At 38.7% G+C, this 22,304-nt stretch overlaps 1 protein-coding gene and 1 long non-coding RNA gene across 3 annotated transcripts in view; one reads left to right on the top strand and one right to left on the bottom strand.

The window, feature by feature from the left end:
• Window positions 1–22,304, bottom strand: part of ADGRD1 (adhesion G protein-coupled receptor D1) — a 157,650-nt gene that overhangs the window by 43,077 nt on the left and 92,269 nt on the right. For both annotated transcript variants that reach the window (XM_083803701.1, XM_083803702.1), the window contains 3 exons: window positions 11,061–11,164; window positions 8,118–8,229; window positions 2,029–2,182 (listed from right to left, as the gene is read on the bottom strand). In XM_083803701.1, coding sequence (XP_083659827.1) covers window positions 2,029–2,182; window positions 8,118–8,229; window positions 11,061–11,164 — 370 coding nt within the window. The remainder of the gene's footprint in view (window positions 1–2,028; window positions 2,183–8,117; window positions 8,230–11,060; window positions 11,165–22,304) is intronic.
• On the top strand, window positions 8,178–20,505 carry LOC310883420. The gene is made up of 2 exons (XR_014573526.1): window positions 8,178–8,263; window positions 16,499–20,505. It is a non-coding gene; the product is annotated as an uncharacterized lncRNA (long non-coding RNA).

Below are 22,304 nucleotides of genomic sequence, written 5' to 3'. Positions count from 1 at the left end.
TGGGCACTGGAAGCCCAATAGCACATCCTTATTCAGACAGAATTCTCTGTAAGTTTAGCCCAAATACAGTCTGAAGTGCAAAGCCTAAAATGAACATCAGATAGTTTACCAGTTTCCCTCCTCTTCTTTGCATTAAACTTCATATCTAATCCATTTTGCTTTACGTTTCTGAGGCACTAATGGTAAATAAAATGGAAAATGCCTGTAAATCTGTGAGCTCTATTTTGAAAGCTTCTGTGTCATCTATACATAGCAAAAAAAAAAAAAAAAAAAAAAAAAAAACCAAAACAGACAGGCTTTAGAAACTCTGAGGCAGACAGTTTGAAACAAGCAATTTTAGGACATTAATTCTGCAATGTTATACATGTAATTTATAGAGAAAGATGAAGATTAGACACTAATGAAAATATGTTTCTTTCCAATACTGAAAAGATCTATTTTACTTGATGGGGAAAAGTATATTCTCCCATCTGTTTTGTAGAAGTTAATTTTGTATGATTTTCTTTTCTTTTGCTATATTATACCATATCTATGGAGAAGTCTATGATGACAGCAAATAACAAAGCTTAGATCTTTTGCCAGCTTGGAACAAAATCTCCATTCTAAGGTGCTCCCCAAAGGAAAGGAAATTGTCAGGAATAAGTAAACAGGTTAAGGTAAAAGAGCTACAGCAGAATCTCCAGTATCACAAACTGTATCATCAGCATCCTGCAGATGGGTGGGTGGGTAACATTTTATTATGATAATCTGTGTGGGTTATGCTGAATCACCAAGGCAACAGTATTTTTTTTCCCAATCAATCTCAAGGTAGTTAAGGTAGTTTTAAAGGTAGAATATTATCACCTTCCTCAAATTTCTCTTCTTTTGAATTACAACTGCAGGCTTTAATGCAATTTCAGCACCCTTGGGACTAAATATAATACCCAGGACGTCAATCAACTCTACATATTTGGTATCCTGTCTCTCTGATTACTGTTGAATGCATTTTACAGGAGTAATAACCCTCAGAAATCTCAGCAGATATTATCAGATCATTGATGGTCAGTGTGGAGTTCTTTGTTCCCATGTCCTGTCAACTTGTGCCTCAAGTTTCAACTTGTCATTTAATAGAGACTCTGCAAATTTTTATACATGTACACAGACCAGATCTTCTGCTTAAATAAGAATAATGTGTCTGGGTTTTTAAATTCAGGACTGGAGTTTGACATTATTCCAGGAACTATGAGTTTGCAAAAGTCAAATGCATTCACATTTCAAATAAAAGTAAAGAATGAAAAAATGAACTATCTGTTTTGATTAACATGAGACGAGACATCCTTGTCTCCAATTTCTTTCCACCTTTTTTGGTCAGTGCAAGAATTAGCCAATCCAAACTGTAAAAAAAATGTCAATTTTTATTAGATACTGGAATATGTATATCTGTTACGGTCTCAGGATGGCACAAGAATGCTTGACTTTTGATAGCTGTATTCAAGACAAATTTACCCTAAATTTTACAGCCAAACAAAATAATCTTAAGACAATTTTGTTAGCCTCTTTCCCCAGACTTGCAGAACTTAATATGTGGAAGTTTTATGGGATATATATATAAATTCTCTCTATTGTACTTTCATCAAGATCATGAAGGAACAACCCAAAACTACTCAGTAGAGCATGAGCACATACTGCTGCTGAAAGTGGTACTGACACTTGATTTCTAATTAAATGTTGCTGTTTGTATTCAGAGTAAATATACTAACAAGAGAGAAAGCTGGGGACTGACAATAAAAAGAACTTGTCAGTGCAGTGAGGCCTCCCTCCCCTATTCCTCCTATTGATTTGCTAATTTAGGATCTGATCTGGCCTAGTGACATCAAAGAATTTACTGCAGTGGGATTATGTCTAGGGACTACACATATTAACATTTGGTTAAGACCTACTCTCAGTAAGGTAAACTCTGATCATATGATCACTCTTTTACATATGCTTCTGAATATAATCTTGTTCCATGGTGAAGAAAATAAAAGCAAGCAGCTCCTAAATGCTTACCCCATCCAATTCCATAATAATATAAGTGCTTGCTCTCTTCTGACCCAAATACTTTGATCACCATACTGTAGAGATGAAATCCTTCCATCAGCATCCATGCAAAAGCACTCAGAAAGAAAAAATGAAGGAGAATGGCCAAGATCTTGCAAGGCAGCTAGATTAAGAACAAAAAAAAAAAAATATATTACTTCTTTGTGATCCAGTCATATTGGTTTTGCAATTATTTTGTTTCTTTTTACATTTATGTTAAATCACTGGTGTAAAACATTAAAGTACAAAGCACTAGAGGACTATTTTTCTGCAGCATTTTGAGATAGATTCGGAGTAACAAATCCTCTTACCTTATCACAAACAACAACAACAAAAATCCATTGCCAGACATGCTGTGGAAAGCAAAACTGATTGCTTATTTGTGCATAAATGATACTCTTACTAAAGTATATACAATATTTAAAAATTAGAAATTTGCAGATTCAACACCTGTTGCTGAGTTTGTAGTAAACAAGAAAATCAGACAAGTGAAGGTACAGACACTGTGCTGTACCCTGCTCCCTCTTCTGTGATGTTCTTCATATTAAAAATAGGATAACACACAGGTTAAATCACATTGCATTCTAGCGTCTGTGTGTGTGTGTTAGAAATTCTGTAAAAGTTTCTTACATGCCTCTATTAACAACACTAATAGAGAGATTTAAAAAAATTACACCAAGCTATAATTGGCTCTCAATTCCTATGGTGGTCATCTAGTTTGCCTTCCTGCTTGAATTCCCGGTTACTGAGTCTGAAATATGCACCTGATGTATGCAAAGCCATATTTGCCAAGAACACACTTAGTGATTAAGGCAAAGAACTGAAATTCTTCTCCGTAGGGTCCTTACAGACAGTTCAAATCCTTTGTGATAGACTTTTGGAGCACTATGTGCCTGCCATCAAGATTCTGGCAATAGGAGCTAGTAGAGAAGTTTAATCAACAGAAAAATAGCATCAAGAAAGTAAGCCTACCCGGTGGAAACTGGACTATCTGCTTCGGTGTAACCCACTACATGTTTTGAAGTGAAATAAATGCTGCCCCAAAAGAGATAGGAATGCCATGCCAAAGGCAATGCAGCAAGAAGTAAAAATGTCCTCCTGAGTCCTGCTTGCAGCTGCCTCTAAGTCCCGCTTACAGGCCTTACTACGGCCTGCTGTGGGCTAGAGGAAACGCAGCCTGGGCCTGAGGCCTGGCTTTTCCTTAAGGGCTGTCATAGCAGTTCTCCCAAGTTAATCTTCAAAGAGATCCTTTCGAAGAGATCCTTACATCTCTTACAAGTCTCTTATCAGCCTACTTTGTAAAACAGTGAAAAGTAACCCTTTCTTCTTCCCCACTCCTCACATATTCACACAGCACATTCTCCTTTCCCCCACTAATTGCTTTTCGAGGATGTCTCACCACAAGTGGTTTCCCTCATCATACAGTAATTGAACAGATGTGACTGACAATGATCTTACCACACGATAACCTTGTTTGGTTTGCTTTCAGTTAAGGTACATTTTAAACATGTTCTTGGAAGGAGTCCCAGCTTCATTTGATTTTTGCGGCCTGTAGCATACTGATGGTGGTCATTCTGCTTTGTAGCTGTAACATCCCTACTATGACACCTCCAGAATTTTGGAGGAGTTGCTTGCATGTGGTCCACAGAAAGATTTTTTTGTCTTCTTCAAGGATTTCCTTCCTCATCTGAACAAGTCACAGTAAGCTAACCAGGCCAGGGGAGCCTGTGTGCTGAGGAAGCATTACCAGTAGAAACCAGTTTGCTGCCACAGTGGTCTTCAAGATGTTAATCAGTAGTTCCCTTTGTCATGTTAGTTTAGCTGGTCTGTGGTGGCATTTTTTCCTTTTTGTTGATAGTTTGGTACTTGGTAGGCTACTGAAAATTAAAACGTTGGAACTTTGATAGTGTAATAAAAATTGAGGCCTTCCAGTAAATTCTCGCTTTTACTCAGCTGGTCCTGTGCTAGTAGAGGGACATTCTGATGCAAATCCCCTGTGATTACATGTATTAAAAAGCAATAACTTTGGTTTTAATTCATGTAAGTGAGATCTGTAGGCGTTTTAGTATTTCAAAATGTTTGGTGATATAAAACTAAACCAGATTTGCTTATTGACAAAAACTGTAAAAACCTTTCCAGTTAATTTTATCATAAGGCAATGAAATCAATTTTAATGCCTTTTGATTTCTATCAGAAGATAAGTCCACAAAAATATAAATGCAACATAAAGCTGACTTACAAGCTACTCTTGTCAACTGGATACTTTCAATTTTTTTGAGTAGCCAAGCAATACACATCACAAAACACCAGAAAAAAAAAAATAAGCGCAGTTGCAGGAGGCTAGTCTGTACATAATTTTGCTTAATACTCATTCCACATTTATGCCTTACTTACTACTTTGAAAACATCCTCAAATGGCAGAATTGCCTTCTTGAAAGAGGCATTGCAAAGCTGAGACAATACACATTAAAAACAACTAGGCAACTCTTTCTGTATCACAGGATGCATGCTACGTAGAGTAGGATACTTATAGAAAGACAGATCTTACTACTATTATTACTACACTTGACTAATTGTGAGTCTGTGGAAATACAAAAATCAGTCCAGCTAGTAGCAAAGCCTGTCATGCTATGGTTGTTGAGAAAGTAAAGCGGTCTCTCAGAAATGTCTCTAAGAAAATAATATTAATTTGTTCATTGAGGACAGTCTTAAAGCAGGTAGGTAAATTTGCTTGTATTTTCTAAATCCAATTTGTAATAGTGTTTTCAATTTGAGTTGCAATTTTATTGCATTTTTAAAAAGCACACTGAAAATGTCCTTCCCTGCAGTCTTTATGCTACTTTGATACACAGTCTTCAAATTCTGTAGATACCTATAGCACAAACAAAAGAAATTCATTTTGTTTCTCCAACTACTGATGTAAGGAATCGAGATTTCTATTAAAAGGAAAAAAAAAAAAAAAGATGTTCCTGAATGTGTTAGGAAGACCAAAGTCCTATTGTGGAAGTTGAGTTTTGTAGTTAGTAAGTTAAACATTGCTCCAAAAGGAAAAATGCTGTAGTATAAATTGAAAATGATTAAACAATAAATCTGAAATTAACAGGGAAATACTGCATGCTATATCTGGAATCAAAAACTAAATATCCCTAGAGATAGAGATGGGAAAAGGATGGAGAGTCTAAAGGCAGTCATGTAAGAAAATGATGTGAGCTCATGGTCTGTTTATTCAATGCCATACCTTATTGCACTGCATTTCCTCAAGCAGACTGGTACCACCTGTCCTCTCAAGCAGAGCACTTATAAACTGTTTAGCACTAAATATACCCACCTTTGGCAGAAGGAGAAGATTAAGTACACCTTCTAGCGTACATACTGCCTCCCTCTTTTTGTAAACTACCATTTAGCAGTCCAATTACAGCAGCAATTAAAGGTATTAAAACTGATGTCCAAGCTAGTGAGAACAGAGCATGCAGAAACAAGTACACAAGACTAATAAAAGGATGAATCACAACACTCCTGATCCCTAGAGGTTATAACAATAAAAATAAAAGTGCAGCGGATACATACTTCATGCTTTTCAGCTTCAAGATCTTTACAGTATTGTGCCATACAATTATTGCTGTTACAGAGGAGATAGGGCTGAAATATCCAGGGACTCTCTGAAATGTTTCACTTTGGAAAGCCTATTGCATAAAAAAGGCTTGCTTTCTGTGAGCTATGGTTTTAAAGGAGAAAAAGTATTCATAGTGGTAAACATAGTGGCCAATTCACACCAAAATATAATCACATATGGAAAAGATCACTGGTTGGAGAACCAGCCCCTCTGGATGTAAATAAAAACAGGCTCAGAGAGCTACCAATTATGGTTTCCCTATAGGTAAACATATGAGAAATTAATACAGGTTTTGATGTTACATGACTTTACCTACACCACTTCCAAAAGGAGTACCTGATACGTTTTGTCTGGTTTCATACAAAATAATTTCAATATAAGTGAAGTATGTTTTGAAGGGGTTTAAGAGACATTAAAATATGCACCTGTTAAACTGCAACATAAATCAATGTGAGTGCTTTACAAGCTTAGCTACCTCTTCTCAACTGAACAAGCAAATGTCAGTGTAAACACGGCATGCTATAAATGTAGGTGGACCCTGGGATAGGACTCTGGAGAATGTGAGCTCTACCAATATCCAACTAAAAGCAGGAAATGCAACTAGTACTTTGTAGTATTTAAAAAGGCTGGAGGTGATGCAGGCTTGGTAAGCTGTAAAGAAGCTTTTACAACTCATCAGAAGTGGTTCAGCTGGATTGTTTGAAAATCTGGATTGGCTACAAAAAGAGAAACTGTGAGAATAAGACACCTCTTATGCTCAGGGAACATTTGTTGCCCTCCAGCCTATGTTCTTTCAGCAGAATGTTAGCTCTATACTTACTTAGAGAGGATTATTTTAATACCTAGTTTACCTTTGTCTTCAGGTTTAGGTTACATCCTTTGTTGCTCTCCACAGTCTTGATTTCATTTTTCATATAAACCATTCCCTATTATTTTCCCCCTTGCACATTATCTTAACTCAGGACCTACCTGGATGTTAAGGTTGTTCATACCCGGAGGAGTACAAACTTAGATTTACAAAGAGTTTGTACATCCTCATGTAATAATAGCCTATGTAAAAGCAGACATTATTTATAAACTTAACAGAAGTTCAAGGTATCCCATTTGAGATGAATATAAATTTACATAGCTTTTGTATTGACAAAATTAAAAGTATGCAAACCTCTTATTTACTGGTACTAAGAATGAGAAGAATAAAAGATTAGTAGAAAGTCCTTTTTGCTTGTCCAAAATAATATGGAGCAACAGCTGACCAGAGAAGCAGCCAAGTTTTGCCCATTACACAAACAGAACACACTGGAAGATTATTTTAAAATCAGTTTTTGTTTCTGCCTTTTTCAAGTGGGACATTACATCAACAGATTTTATGTGATTTAAAATAGCGTTTTTTAATATTTTTTAACAGTGGGAACAAATCATTTTCACTTGTGTGTAATATAGTTACCTTGGCATACTCATCTTAATTGAGTCTAATTAATGTTTTAGGTGCCAATTCTGATGGTTTAGACCGTGGCACTCTGTATAAGAATTCCAACCTACAGTAGGAGATCTATAAAATCAGTCTGTAACTTAAAGTTCAGGTCTTCATGATAAGGCAGAAAAAGCCTAAACTTGCTTAAAGCTTAAGTTCCAGGTAAGCAATATGAACATGTATGTCATTTGCTTAAATAGTTGCCTGAGTTGCCTAGGAAGTATATACGTGCTTTGCAGTACTGAGGATCTTGGTTTAAACTCTTAACAATACCTAGAGGCAATGCTTTCTGACACCTATGGCTAAGTAAGCAATGCTTGCTGTACCTTTCTCATTGATTATGACTCAGGTCAAACATGAATGATATTTTAAAAATATCTAAATTTCCAGAGTGGAGATCATGAACAATAAATCTGCTACTCAAAACATTCTACCACATATTCTAAACATATTCTAAACATATGTTTAGAATATGTTCTAACATATCTAAACATATTCTAACATATCTAAAACATATTCTACCACATAAATAAAACTTCATGAACAACAACCAAAAAAAGACCTTCTGTTTTGCTGACCAAGAAAGCAGAATAAATTGTGAAAGTTCCACTGGGAAGCTCATTACCTTCCAGCAAGAATAAGATGACTTTTTAAAATGAAAAAAAAAAAAAAAAGGAGGAAAAAAAGAAAGAAAAATCAATCACCTAACAGAAATACAAATAAACTACCACCCTACCTAAGTACAAAATTCATACAACCTTCTCCAATACAGAATTGTTTTGCAAACAGACACAGACAAATAGTATTATAACACTACTGAATTCAAAGAAAGCTTTATCCAGGTTGTGGGGTGGCATTTTTGGCTAAGGCATGTTTCAAATGGGAGACCTCACCTGCAACAGACACTTTCTTGCATGCAGCATTCATACCATGCAGATGCCTTGCAAAAACACAGCCATTCTCTCTTGCACTTACCGTTCCAGGGCTGAACTGAAAACTGGTGAGAAGCAAGATCTGAGCTACCAAGACAGCAAAGGACAGATTGGCATGGATATGGTAGCGCTGGTTGCGGATGGTGCTCACAGACCTGGCAGAAGACAGAAATACACATGAATAAGACGGTATTCCAAGAAACACGAACACATTTATGATTTATCAGAAAGCATTTTGTTTGGCTTTTGGTCTCTTGCCCTGGTGGGGTTATCACAATGTCTTTTCAGCACTTTTTCCACCAGGACTGAGTGGTATTTACCTGGTTTCTTGTTTACTCTGCCACCATCCTGAAGGCAGCAGCAATCTGATTTGCACATTAACTAGCTCTGCTAATGACTTGTGATGGAACAGTTGCAAAGGGCTTGATTCTGAATGGTGCTGAGCTGTCAAGGAGGGACATCAGATCTGCACTTCACAGAAAGTTTTCAGCACCTTGCACCATCTAGCCCAGACTGTCCCACAAAGTTTCTATTTGTATTTTGTTGAGATTTGCCTGTATTTGAAATAAGTGAACTTGAAAAGGATGCTGTTACAATTTTGACTTTACCAGTATCAGCTTCTTAGCACAAGAAATATAACTACTTACACATATGGTCAATGCCCATCTTGATAGAGCACTGACCATTATTACAACATTATATGAACCTTGTCTCTCTTGTCTTTGCAAAAACTGGCAGGAAATCTGACAAGAACGTGGTTTCCTGGAAGCCTTCTGACCATTTGCTTCTGTACTCATCCAGAAATAGGAAGTATAAACCAAAAACATTATCTGAACATTTCAGGCCTTTTGCATAATTTTATTATTTTCTTTAAAATATAGAACAGTGGTAATGACTACAAGTTTTCGCTTTCGATACATGCTGCCTGCCAGTCCCCACTGGCAGCTTTAATTGTTTTGGGAGACCTGAACCATTTGCCTGCATGAATGGCAGTGCTTCCTCTGCACAACAGTACCCACTCCCATCTTTTTGCTGCATCACGCTGCATTGTGATGACTTTTGCAACAGCTGGTGATATATTGTGCTCTCCCCCTTCAGCAGGATGACACGGACTCGATGATGCAGATGATGGCTTGCTATCATCCCTGCTCTTCTAGTGCTGTTTCAGCCAAAGTTCCATGAGAAGGGAGTGAAGAGGGAGTCTAAAAAACTCATCAATGTCCTAAAAGTAACCCAGAGACAGGTTGCACTGCTTGGTGCCAATGGCTTTCTAATAAGGAGTTTCATGTCGTCACAAACTGGAGCGTCATTGCCCAGAAGGCAATCAGGACTGCCCCCCTGGGAAGCAGCTGTCCTTGCCAGGATGCAGAGTAGCAAAGAACTTGCCAGATTCCTCTCCACTTACCTCATGATCAGCTAACGCTGCATTGCAAAATTTCACTTCAGCTGTCTAATGAGGCCGTGCTCTCCAGTGAAAACCTAATCAAATTATTTTTAATTGGCAGTTTGAATGATTCTGTATGTAGGTGGGGTGCTTAACACTGATAGTCAGCTGGGTCCAAACTCTCTTTCCAAGTGTGCTGTTTGCCTCCAGTTTCTCAAGGAGTTTTCAGCCCAGCTGCAGCAGTATCAGCTTCTTTTGCTCATTTTCCTTTCTAAACACTCTAACATCCAGTTTTGCACTCAAGACAAAAATGGAGCAGATCATTCCCCTTAGTCTAAGTATGCCAATAGCGCAATGCCAGATAGGCAGACATTGGACTTGTTTAGATTGGATTTTGCCACTCATTGCACATTTAATCCAAGTATGACCAACACAGATCTTAAGACTTGGAAATAATAAGTTTTTTGGAACAAACAAATATTGCAATCAGTTTATTGGGTTTCAGCAAACCCTTTTTCCTAGAAACTGGCCTCTTAACAGGACATCCAAAAGACATGCTTAGGCACAGAAATCAAAACTTGAACTCCTGAGTAGGAAGAACATGGTTTAGTGCTTAACAAGAAAGGAGACAGAAATCACATTCTTTGTTAAGATCCCAATCTGCTGCGCAACCTTGGATGAGTTATTTCACCCCTTGTCAGATTTTCTATTTTTTAACAGAAACCTCTATAAAAGCTTTTTTTTTTTTTTTTTCAGAAATGTTTGTATCAAGCCTAGCTGGGCCTCAAACTCAGCTGTCACTACTGGAACATAAACAGGCAAAGAGACCCTAAGTGCCCATGGCAAAAACCTTCCCAGTGCAGAAAGCACAGCAAAGGGGCTGCCATATTACAGGTGTGAGGGTGCAGGGATCTAGAGGATTTAAACACGAGACAGAGGGAATTTCACACTTCCTATAGTGTCCTTCATCCTCCTAAAGGAACACATTCGTAAACTCGCCCAACAGAGAACAGAAAGATATTTGAAAATAAATGTGGGTTATATGATGCAGTTGTAACCAATCCTGACAAAACAGAAATGACGCATCTAATGTTGACTGAGCCTTCCTGTCCAGGCACACCTACATGGCTTATAAATACACTGCCTTACAGAAAAGATGGTTACAAAGCAGAAAGAAGTACTGCTCATTTCACTCCAAGCAATTCCAAGAAATATCTAGTGGGGAGAGTGTGTGTAATACTGCAGTAATTGCTGATACTGTGCTTGCCTTTAGCTCCTGATCAAACACTCTACAGCCTCCTTACAAGATTCCTGAATTAGGGCAAGACATGGACATTTAAAAAAATAAATAAATCTAAAAATCCCGCATAGCATGGAAATAGCTCGCTATATAGAGACCACCCCATTTCGGGAAATTAGAGTAATTAAGAAATAACCAACCGTTACAAATACATGTGCAGGATCTAATTAAGGAAGGTTGTAGAATTACTAGCCTTTGTTTTATTCTGAGCACCTAAAGGGATCCAAATCAGTGGCCTGAAATGCATTGTTTGGCTTTTCTGCACCATAGTTCTCAGCAGGTATTAAGTTAAAATCACTCACGACAACACAGCAAATGTGACCAGCGTGATCGTCAAGCAGAAGATGGACAGAGCACAGCCGATGTAAGTGATGGAGGAGAGGGCCACCTGGTGTTCTCTCGTTAGCTGTACACAAATGAGAGAAGAAAAAAAAAAGAAAAAGAAAAAAAAGAAAAAGAAAAAAAAAACTATTAGTTGATTTATTACATTACAGAACCATAGGTCAGCCCCCCTGCATGTAGCTTTTCCTCTTCCCTTGTCCCCATATATAAGGTGATGTTCATGATCATTCACTGCTGTTTCTGACGTGCAAAATGAAGAGCCGTCTGAACTGTCAGCTGCACAGCCAGGGCATCCACATGTCTGTGGCATTTTGGTTCCCTCTTGCATTTCATCAGTCAGTATTTCCTCAAAACAAGTTAGCTCCTCTACTGCTGAGATAGCATCAAGCCTGAGATTAGAGCAGTTTATTGGGCTGCACAAACAATGTCAGCAATGGGATATTTCACAGCTCGCAGGGCACTTTGCTAATGCTCTCACGCTGCAATAATTTACATCGTTGTGCAAATACCAGAAGTGCTTCACAGCAGTGAGAACTGACAAACCAAGATAACCCATAAATCACGGGCCATTTATAGCCCACTTGTTTTGTTTAATGTATCATGTTTTCAGTGCCTGTTGAAGGAGGTGGACTAACATCTACAGAATGAAAAACCAGAGAAAAGACCCAGCAAGAGCAGCCAGAGGGTAAACCTCTAGGTTCAGCCTCTATTTTTATGTACAGGCACCTTTTGGAGAAGTAATTCAATTTTCATGAACATTCAGTCTGTGACTCTACAGTACCCGACACTAGGATATATGTTAAAACCTGGGTAGATTCAAAGGGGGAGGGACATTTTGTTCTGTCTCTTCATCCTAACTTGATCAGAAAGTGTGCTTTAATTTTCCATGCAAGTTCGCATACAAGAATGACAAAAAAGCCACACCTAACAAAGGGAGCCAGGCAGTATTAATATATAATAAGTAGAACAGAACTAGGCAGGAAAAAGCTTTCTCATCTCAGAAGAATTTTCAAACATTTCTCCTGACTTGAATTTGGATAGAGTTGACATTTTCATAAACTGAACATCTGAAAACAAATATGTAGTCAATCCAAAAGTTATTTTATTATTATTATTTTATTTTTTTGAAATGCCATGTTTTTATTTCAACATCTATTCACTATACATTTAATTCCTGGCTGAAAACTCATTCAGAATATTTATTAATTCCAAAAAAAAAAATACTGAAAGAACCGATATATTTTCCTATTTATTTATTTATTCTACAGTAAATCTGTCTAATATAAATAATCCATCCTCACAGGTTGGGATTTTACATTATTTTCACACACACAATATCATTTCCTGCCATGCAAAGTATTTCATCAAAGAATATTGACCCCATCAGTTCTACTGATAAATTTCCCCTTAAAATTCCTTTTATAGTATAGAAATAAATGCTGCGTGTTTCTTAGAAAAAAAATCATTGCATATACAGACAAAAATGATGCACTGTATATGTCCATTTTTCCTGTAATTATCCACTAACAGTACCAGCTCACGCGCAGTCAGTGTCACAGCAGAACCGATTCTGGCTCTCCCAGCAATCTGAGCACTATCAAGCGATGCAGCAGCAGCACTGAAAGACAACTGTTGCTATGGTGTTACAGTTCCTAGGGAATATGATGCAGCTCTCTAGTACTTTTTTTTTTCTCTTTCAGCCAAAGACACATTTCTTGCCCCTGACTTGGATAGCATCAATTACAGAGACAAAAGAGTTCTGTGTGCTGGACCAGCTTAAAAGGTCCACCTAATTTCTACGAAAGAGCTTCTGTCTCTCCTCATTGCCCAGAAAAGCCATGTATAGCTTTCACAGATTGTTCCTGAAACAGGAATAACTTCCATGGTAAATTGGGCAGTTTTGAAATGATTTCCTCATCAGGGATATTCACGTCCAAACTGCATGGACCTCATTTCCTGATTGCTCTGGTACACATCCGTTTCTCTTGCTATGGTTGATTTGCAGTTCTCCAGAGGGAGGAGGGGAGCAGAAGAAACTTTCCCAGCTTCTAGTCACCCTGAAATCAGAATTTCTCATCAATTCAAGGCTTGCTTTCACTCCTTTCACTCCCAACACCTGCAGCCAGAAACTCTCCTTACAGAGGTGAAAGCTGCTCAGCACTCATTTCGATTTCCTCTGGTCTATCACAGTGTTTGCATTGGCAAAGGTGGATAATGTCTACCAACGAAATGTCTTATGATCACATGCAAGGACAGAAGATGCAGGGGACCCATCTAGTGGAAACAGGCAAAAATCAAAAGCTTTTCTTTTTCCATTTTACATGCAAAAGAAGATAATAATCACATAGACATCCTTTTCTAACTAATTTCTATGATAACTAACATGCCTCTAAGAAAGTAGTTTCTCTGGGCTTTAGCTCAGTCTTCCTCCAGAAGACCCTGCAGGGCAAGACAAGGCATAAGTCAAGCACTCCCAGGTGGAGCCCCTATTAGTTGGAAACGTCAAAGAAAAAAAAATCACCCCTAAACAAAACATAAACAAGCCATTCAAACCTAAAATAACTGACATAGGTATCCGCATCTGTGAACTGGAAATCGCTCTTGCCTCTGGTAAACACGACCAAAATCTGACAATGCTCCATGAATGATGTTCTTAAATCAATATCCCCATCTGTCTGCTAACAACTGTTTCAAAAGCAACATCACTGAAGTTCACATTGTCGTCCTGCCTGGTGTGAGGGACAAAAATCTTGCAGGTAGTTCTGAATCGTTTTTGTTAAGGAAAAGGTAGAGCCCTCTGATAGCTGTTCTCAAACTGAACTGTCAGGTTGGAGTTGCACCAGAGAGCAGTCCCTGCTCATATCGCCTCCCGCCACTGCAACCAACTCCTTTTTGTGGATGATATCGGTTGTAAGGGATACAGCACAAAGAGACCTGGAATGATTCCCAGCATGTGCAGCCTCATTTCTAAAGACAGGTATATGATGGGGAAGAGAAGAGAACCTGTACTTAAAATACCAGGTCTCTACTAACTCCTCACAACCCAGCTGTTACACCACAGCTAGATGGTGTGTGTCTGTGCTCACACTATATGCATGCAGTTTTTTTAGAAATACCTGGACTGACAAAACGTGGGGCCTCATCAGTTCAGAAACAATTCCCTATAAATCCTAGTGCTCTGACAGGAGCTGATTTCATCTTACCTCAGCTTGTCTATTTGCAGTTTTTCTGACTTAGTTCATGACATGGAATACAAGACAGTAATTTGGGATGATCTTGTAGTCAGCACAAAAATGCTAATCGGGCTGTAATGTTATTACTAAAGAAAATAGCATTAAAGAGTAGCAAATAAAACATTGAGCAATCTGTGAAGTAGTCCCATGAGGATGATTCTCACACTTGTCCCAATCTACATTAAATTATTCTTTGCTTCTAAAAGATTTTGCTTCTTTGAGGGTATAAGGTCATCTTCTAAAGTCTGCAGCAAGCTGAAACACTAGGAAACAAGCTCGTGCAGTCATGAGTGTTAGTAATCATGAACACTATAAAAGACAGATGTTTCTTAGTTTCAGCTTTGAGAAACACTTAAATCAAAAACTCATACTCCATATAAAACTCCCACCCTTTTAGTTTAGCCTGTGACAGTCTTTACCTTGCAAGTGTCGCTAATAATGTGGACAAAGATCTGACAGATTCAGCAGTTACACCCATCTGAAATATTATAGTCTATTGTCTTACCCTACTTCTAACTCATAAAAGAAGTTAGTACATTGCTCAACAATTTTATTTTGGAAACTCATAGGCAACCGGATGGCCTGAGAAATGATCCTGGAAAGACACCAGTTCAGACTTCAAATGTATATTTTTCTTTTATGATGTTGTTAATAACAAGAAAACGAGTGACATCTAACTTCTCAGTTTAAAAATAACTGCACAGGAAGATGAAAATATATTATTATAATGGGATGGTACTTTTCATCTCTGGAGGATCTGGAAAAAGTCAGTTGAAGCTGAGAGGTTTGTTTGGAAGACTGTACTCTAAAAATTGTTAGCTGTATCTAGATGAGAAAACCTATTTATTTATGTAATATTAACAAGCAACCATCTATACCGCACAGCACAGCAATACATCAAAAAGCTAAATGGTCTATAGAGACAGAAAATATCAACGGGTCAGATCAGAGCATCTGTCTGGGCAGCACAGGGCCCTCTTTGCTCAGCATCCCCTTCCAGGTATTCCCTTCTTTTCTGTGAGTTCTGCACTCTTGTTGCTGTTTTTCCGTATTCATTCCTCAGTCTGTTGATCCCTCGGCTTCTCCTTTGCAGAAGGTGTACCTCTGGCTTTGTCCAGAGAAGGGATGTTTTGGGGGAGTGCTAATCTAAACTTTTCTTCTTTATATAGTGCAGAATATCCCTCCCTGTTTGCCTTTAGAGGCAGCATGTCACAGGGCTGAGTTCAACTACTTAAAACGACGTTTGTCATAGATGAAAAGGGTTGTCTGTATACCAAATTACAACTTGACAACGTAGCCATGAAAGAATAATTTCATTTTATAAACTACTTTTGAATCCTCTGTTCTGAAAAGCAATTTCTTCAAAAAACAAACTGCAAGTTTTGAACCAAAAAACAGTTTTACAGCCTTAAGAAATGAAGCCTGCAGTCTAAGGACTACATCATACTTATCATTTGCATCTTAGAGTGCGAATTATTGGTAGAACTCAGAATATGATATTTTGCATGTGTTTATATAGTGTAAGCATTTTATAAAATGAAAGTTATTTGTTTACCAGTGGAAATGTAAGACCTGACAACTGTATTTTGCCCTAAGTCTTAGCATAAGAACAAGTGATATTTTTGTGTCTCTTTTGGCCAGCTTGCCATCTAAAAGTAGCATTACTATCACAAAGCCAATTACAATGATGTATGATTTTTGCCCCGTTTACCAAGCTGACTGAGATCTGCCATGAGATGATCAGCTACTGGCTTGGCCTGAAATCCAGCCTCCAACCCTTCTACAAAGGCTTGAAATGATATCTTCTGAGACATTTCTTGGGGAGAGGGAAGGGAGGAGAGGTAGGGTTGAAAAATTAAGGTTCAGCCAACCCTCTTAAAGCTGCACCTTTAAAATGCAATCTGAATCCAATTAAGAAAAGGATGAATAATTAACTTTGGCAGCCTGAGTGTTTCAGAGACATTAAAACGCTGGCCTTGGCTGATGAAGCTAATGGTTTTAATTGCCTCCAGAAAGGCTGCTGAAATTCAATTTCAGCCCAGTGAGGCCTTTATTTGTATATTAAATAATAATAACAATACAAATCACTGTTTTCCTTCAGCTTGCCAAGCACTTTGTTATGTACATAACATTATGTGCCTTTTTTTTTTTTTTTTTTTTTCCAGATTAACATCTGTGTTCCATTCAGGAGGCTCAGTCTACTGACTGAGACCACAAGTATGATTTTGGTGGGGCCACACCTAATGGGGCTACACAATCACTACTCACAGCAAAAAGTCTAACTCTATTCAGAGACACTTTTCTCAATCCACAGTGTATCAGACACCTTCAGAGGAAAAAAGCCTCTGAGAGTCATGTTTTGCAGCGCAATCATCTTTATCAGCCATTTCCAGCAGAACTGCTTTTGAATTCCCATTCGCTGTGAACTCCACATCTCCGGGAGATTAGCAGGGAAGTGCTACAAAGGGGACTTACTTTTCAGGCATTAACGGAACCTTTTCCTCCAGCCCAACCCGGTGGCTGCTTATTTAAAACCTTTCGCTGTGACATGAAAAATCTAGAATTTTCCAAATATCTCTGCCAAAGTATTAATTAGTATTTTTAAAAGCCCACATTGCCTTTTAGAGCACTTCTGGGCAAGATGTCATCAAACAGTGGGTAATCTGCTCATTATGAACCTCACCCAGCAAGCTTCTCGTTCAGATGAAGCCTGAAGGAAGCATGGCAGGGAGGAAGGACTCAAGTTCTGAAGCGGTACCAATTACAATAAAGTCTGGGGATCAGAAAAACAGATTTTTGCGAGTCTTTCCTCATATCTCTGTTTGTGTAACACAGAGCAGTGTGCTTTTCTGCCTTCATTTCAGGCCTAAGACCTGCAACGTTCTCGGAAGAAATGGTAAATGTATTTACAGCAGATTATCCTCTGTGAAACTGAAGGAGCTACTTTCACCCATACGCCTCAGACTTCTACATCTGTTCTCTACTTTCAGTTCCAGCAAGAGCAGACTCATACTGTTCTCCAATTAACAGATAAACCAAAGTCCACGAGAGAGGCCTATGAGGAGAAGAAAACCCAGTGTGGGTCCAGCAGGCTCTAGCAGGCAGAGAAACAATGGTCTCCTGCCAAAACGAGCCTTAGATCTTTCAGAGCAGTTGAGGATAATTAAATACCCAGCTCCCAGCAAAATTCAATGAAAATGAGTATGTCTGCATCCCTTCTCCCCGGCTTGGGCTCTGATTCAGAAATGTCCGTTTCGATTCAGGACTGTGGCTAGCTGTGGCTTGCACTGCAGCCAGAACTCCCCAGGTACCCAGCCCTGAATTTCCCCTACAGCATGCTTTGGGGAGAAAGGGCTTGAAAAGGTCAACACCAGAAGCAGACTGAACCAGACAGTACAGAAGGACTAAGTTTAATGATGTTCATCAGAAAACAGTGATGGGTTAAGGTGCACTATCGTAACATTTTTATACCGCACGGGGAAATCCTTTAGTCAGCAAGAAGATCTAGCTGCCAAATGGCTCGGCGCTTTCATTCCCACCATAGAAAGGGAGACTATGTTATTTTGCTAAGTGTTCTGATTAAAACAGAGTCCTATTTCATACTCTTTTGACCATTATAGTGCTCTTAAATATTTGTGCTTTCCAAAATAAAAAGTAATTTTTTGTTCTGTTCTGCTGAGTGAAATTAAGTAATTGCCAAACAATTCTCCAAGGGATGTCAGGGGGTTAGTATTTTGCAGCATTAGTCCAACTTTTTCTGTGTAATTATATGGGATTAAGGACAGGCCCAGAAAGTGTCCTATTTCCTCCCATCAAAATTAGCAGAATTGCACTGGCATATGAACGGAAGCGCAAAAGGATGAACAATGGCTCTGAGTTAAAATTTTCAGGGAACATGGGTGTAGTACAGACAGAAGAAATACAATGCAAATCACAGAGTGAGCACATCAGTGAGATCCTCAAAGGGGGCAACATTTACTACAATAAAATGGAGGGGAAAGCAGAGAGGGTGAGCAAGAGCAAAGAAGAAAATTTACAAAGCAACCCTAGCATAAACACATAGGCTGATTTATCTTTGTTCATCTGTTGGGTAAGGGCTGTCTAAACTGTCTGCAGAGATCTCTTCAATTAAATAAACTGTCAATGGTAATAAACAAGGACCAAAAAAATTGCAATGCCTATCCAATTTTTAAATATTCAACAAGAAAGAAAAATTACTGGACTAAGGCACTATTCTTTTTATGTTCCCAACAATGAAAAACATGCTGAGAAATGTAATTATATTAAAATCACAAAACAGCAGAAATCAGTGAATGCCATGTTACTTCCATTTCATTGTCCCATTACAGCACATAATCTGAACCTCAGCTGGCTGAAAATTTTAAGAACAAAAGTTCCCATTTCAAACTGTTATTTTGATGTCCTCTGAGTGCAATATTTGAATAATAACTGCAAAATTCGATTTAGGAAAATAACACACCAAACTTACAAATTATACACCTATACCCCATATTTTTTAATATTTGACAATAGTAGGACATTTTCAAAACAGCCTTCAGAAACACAAATAGATGAACTTTGTTCTTTCTCAGTCACCCATATGTTGTCCAAAATTGCTGTCAAACTCAGCTATAACAGTGAAAAATAACATAAAAACACATATATATCCCCAAAGAAGATGTCCTTCCTTTTGTAAATAGAAGCCCACAGCCAAATCCCTAAGTCTCTTCAAAATCCTGGGCTCCCTAAAGATGTTATGTGTTGCCTATATATTCAGCTGCAAGACCAAGAAGTTTTTTAATGTTTTGACCTTCATAAACTCTTCTCTGCTTTCAAGCCCATTGGTCGGCAGCTTGAAATGCATTGATCCTCCCTTCTGAATCATGGAAAAAGAGCTCCTTTCTGGTTTTAAAGATGTAGAAAATATGTTTAAAAACCTGAACAGTTTCTGCCAGAGATTGTATGATACCATTACTTTGCTGAAAATGTCCATCCGCTTGTGAGCTTTAGTGCAGTCATTTTTACATCCTCAGTCAAAAAGACAGAAAGAGCAAAGCCTCACAAGAAACCAAAAAGAGAGAGAGAGAGAATTGGAGAATTGTCTATGAGCCATAAATATTACTGCTTTGTCCTACATTGGTCTCTTGCTAGATGGGGATCCAAACAACCTCTATTCTACAGTGGGAGACAATGATTTCCCCTTTAAAAGGACTTGGAACTCTAGGTCCCCAGGTGTCCAGCATCCTTTTGCTGAAATGACATTTATGTGGCAGATGGTACAAATAGCCTGGCATGCTTCGTAGTTGTTGGATCACTATAAAAATAAAAACTGCCAGATGGCTGGCATGTTTGCTGGCAGTAGCACAGGACCCCACTGACTGATGAGAGGAAGTAAAGCTGCCCAAAATGAAATAATAGTGCCTGAATTTTCTTTGGAGTGCTTTTGAAGTGTGGCTTGCTCCATGTTGGATTTGACTCCTGCTGGCTAGGAAGCACTTTGTGACATCCCTTGGTCTCACTGTGCCAGAGGAATACTGCCCGCATCTCTCCTTCTGATTTCATCTGTCCTCCCCAGCCAGGGCACAGGCCCTCTCCACCAGCCATTTCCCCTCCAGCAGGGGGTACCACTGGGTGCTGGGTGCAGGTGGTTGCATTGTGTGCTGAGATCTCCCCAAGACCTATGCAAGTGGAAGATATGGAGGATACGTACTTGAGGGATCATCTTATCTCCCATCCTCTGCTGTTCCTATCAAGGTTAAAATCTGCTGCATAGTGAGGACTGTAGTACTTCAGGAAAACCACCAAAGTATCACCCTGGGTGCCCTCTACCTGGACTTTTTCCAGATGAAGCAAACATAAACCAGTTTAAACACGTCAAACTAAATGGATTATTTATTTTTCCTACCACAGCTATATTAATGCACCATTGTCTTCCTAACTATAACATTGTAGGGCAGCTGGCAGCACAGGTTTGTTCTGACTGCAGCGAGCAGTGGCTGAGGAGAAAGCCAGAACATGGTTCTGTGAATCAAGGAAGGCGAAAGACAGGAATTAACCCCTGAGAGTGCAGCTCCAGCAAGGATTTGCTATTTTTTACTTTATCTGTTTCCCGCATCAGAAAGGGGAGCTTGATCAGAGCAATGAGTTTCCCAGAGGAGGATGCACCAGCTGGTTAATATCTGCACAACTGCTCCAAATGTCCCATGGACATATTTTGTTGGGGCGGTGCATTTATAAAAATTCTCAATCTTACTAACTTGACTAGAGTTGTGAAAAGGCTTCTCAACTGAGTTTCCAAATTCTGATGGTGTCCTGACCTTAATTACGTCCATGCAACCTCACAAAGGCAATCAAGGGCTGAACATGTCCCTTAGGAACATTCTGCTTGTCTTTGGTCACATTTTACCTTGGCCTTACTTATTTATTTATTTAAACAAGTTGATTGCCAATAATCTCCAAAACTCCAAGCAAATGTTATTGTTTCCCAAGTTAAAACCTAAAGAAATCTCATCAAGCAAGCCTGAATTCAAGCCAGCCGCGATACAGACATAACAGCAGAGTGATAAAGACACAGATAATTTTGGCACTCCACGTGGCCAGTTCATCAGCAGGCTAACAGGTCAGTGCCAGCCTCACATCTGAGTGCCACATGGTTGTAAGTTTTTCCAAGATTGTTTTTTCATTCCTGAAATAAACTTGTTACAACTGTGAATCCCCTGCATCACTGAAAGCAGCTAAGCTGCATACACGGACCTCAGGCTCATCAGCAGTATTGTTAGTACCACTCTTTCACAATCACTGCGGCGTTACTGCAGTCAAGCTGTTGCTGAAACTAATATAAAATCTGGAGTAGTGTTCAGCTCTGCTTGTAATCCAAGCTCAGTTTTAGCTAATTCACAGCATTCAAAGAAGTTCTTTTCCACACACTTTTGTATAGTGCACAGATATCAGAGTGGGGGTTCACTTTCTCACATTTAAGTTAACATTCCAGAATTTAAAACTTTCCCTCATCACTGCTCTCGTTCAATTTCTTTCTGTGAAATATTGGGATAAAAATTCTCTTACATCTCACAGCTTCCTCCTTACACCTCTCTTGGATTTTTGTGTTCCCTGGAAATTAGACCCACCTGACAGGCTGCCCCATAAACCTCTAACAGTTTGTCAGCATTCCTTGTCTCACAATATTTCAGGTTTTCAAGAGAAAGCACTGCCAGATGCTTGATATCCTACAAATTTGTTCATAAAAATGCCTCTCTGAAACAAAATAAAATCCATATAACATATTGTGATTCCTCCTCAAGCCAGATACAGAGTATGAACATAGATCTGTACAGTATAATAAAATAGCAATGATAGAGAATCTTGAGAATATATAAAGTCGTGCTCACAAGAAATGTACAAACTATGCAAATATACAGAGAGAGCTGCTGGATATTGGTGAAGGTGTGGAAATAAGCTGGAATAGTGTTAGCAGGAAGGGAGGCACTAGGGCAGGTTCCAAGTGCATCAAACTGACAGGGTCTGGATCATGCTACGCTACAAGTGGAAAAAGCCAGACTTGACCATGGGAAGGGACAAAGAGTTAACCAAGGAGATTCTTAGATTCTTGTTCAAATTTAACGTAACTCAGAAGAAAAAGTCGCCATTCTTAGCAAACAATTATCATACAAGCTCAGCTCTCTGAAGAAATGCTCACAAGTATTTATGTGGCAAGTTACTTCTGAGGAAGCTCACTTATTTTCAGTCTTCCTTGCTTAGAGATACCTTGGTTTCATCTGAACTCAGAGAGTATTTCATGCTGCCCAGTTCCGAACAGCAAACTCACTTGAAATACCTGCAATGTCTCAATGGAAAGTTTATGCCTTTTTCTTAAGCAAAAATAAAATCAGTCTCATGAGGAAGGGCTGAGAGCATCAGAACGCATATCACACTGAACTGGTCTCAAGTGTTCATGAATTTCCTCATCAATGT

This window comes from Anser anser (assembly GCF_964211835.1).
Source record: "Anser anser genome assembly, chromosome: 18".
NCBI lineage: Eukaryota > Metazoa > Chordata > Aves > Anseriformes > Anatidae > Anser > Anser anser.
This window is presented reverse-complemented; position numbering and strand designations above follow the sequence as displayed.